The sequence below is a fragment of the Temnothorax curvispinosus genome, unplaced genomic scaffold, assembly GCF_003070985.1.
Source record: "Temnothorax curvispinosus isolate PA1 unplaced genomic scaffold, ASM307098v1 QBEX01018441.1, whole genome shotgun sequence".
Taxonomy (NCBI): domain Eukaryota; kingdom Metazoa; phylum Arthropoda; class Insecta; order Hymenoptera; family Formicidae; genus Temnothorax; species Temnothorax curvispinosus.
In genome coordinates, this window is record NW_020228221.1 from 1 (window position 1) to 1,228 (window position 1,228).

The 1,228-nt window shown below is 38.3% G+C and overlaps 1 protein-coding gene across 1 annotated transcript; it reads left to right on the forward strand.

Moving 5' to 3' along the window:
* Positions 1-26: 26 nt before the first annotated feature.
* Positions 27-1,149, forward strand: LOC112468380 (the record flags this gene model as incomplete). Its single annotated transcript, XM_025037514.1, has 3 exons — positions 27-143; positions 605-817; positions 1,012-1,149. Coding segments are annotated over exons 1-3 (390 nt in total), but the record flags the coding sequence as incomplete, so codon positions are not given.
* Positions 1,150-1,228: the final 79 nt, after the last annotated feature.

A 1,228-nucleotide genomic window follows, 5' to 3' on the forward strand; every position in this document is an offset into this window, starting at 1 on the left:
AATATATTTTACGGCGAGACGCAAGCACAAGCAATCGCGGAAGAAGACCTAGTTCCAGAAAGTGCAGGAGTCCCTTCGGAAGATCTCCGGTCGAGATTCGAAAAATGGAAATAAAGAAAGGAGCGATTCGTTCCCCGCAAAAAGTATACAAACTTTATTTGTAATACGTAATATATGAGTATTATTAAGTATTAAAATTAAACCACCTGGCATTGCCGGGATTATCACAAAGAATCAAGGGGATAAAATCAGAGATAGGAGATCCAGGTTTCATGGTAGACCATATTTTCCGCAGGGGTCTAGAGAGTAACTATATGCAAAATTTCATAGATTGGTCAAAGGGTTTAGGAGTTAATAGGCAGAGACACATTCTGTTTTATATACATCGATTTTTTACTCACGACGTCGTAAATCAATATGACATGCATTGAGGAAAGATATAGAAACCATAAATGCGGAATTTTATTTGATTTAAATTGTATTTTTGCTTCTCCGGTTCTTAATTGATTCTGAATTGTCGCGTGTCGGAGAGGTGGACTTTTACGCAAATAAATGTCCTCATTATAATTCGAAATCCCTTTCTCTGTGTTTTTCAATTAATCAGATAGAATATCATTGGGACGGCGCAACGCCTCGAAGAAACATTTCCCGCACGATAATCACGTGGGTGACCGCTATCAGCATTTGGCTGATAAGGAAATTGCGGCATTTCGTAAATGTCGTAAGTTTCTCGATATTTGTGCAAAATGAAGATTCTCGCTTCCTCGCTGCCAGCGCAATGTCGGAGAAAATGACGCCTCCCGAAAATTTTGTTCAGGTAAAATTAGAAGGACCTTTCGAACTTATCATTTGGTTTCAAATCGTAAAGCTGAATATGTTTCTGCTTTTACAAAATATCCGTATCAAGTTCTTATATTTTGTGAATCTTTGCGGAAATATAAATGTGTAATAAATAAATAAATGTATTATAAAATCTGTATATTAATATTATATCTTCTTGGTCCGCCGTAGATGCAAACGACCACCGAAGCCACTCTTAACGCCCTGACAGCCGAGATGAACGTCTTTCGTGAAGCTAGTAAAAAAATTACGGAAGATAATATGAAATTGATGCAGGAAATGAAAAAATTACGTAAAACGTTGGAGGAAGTATCTCGCTCATCTCTTATACCTGCACTTCCACCACCACCACCCCCGCTACCTCCAACAGCACCGCCGTTATTCAACC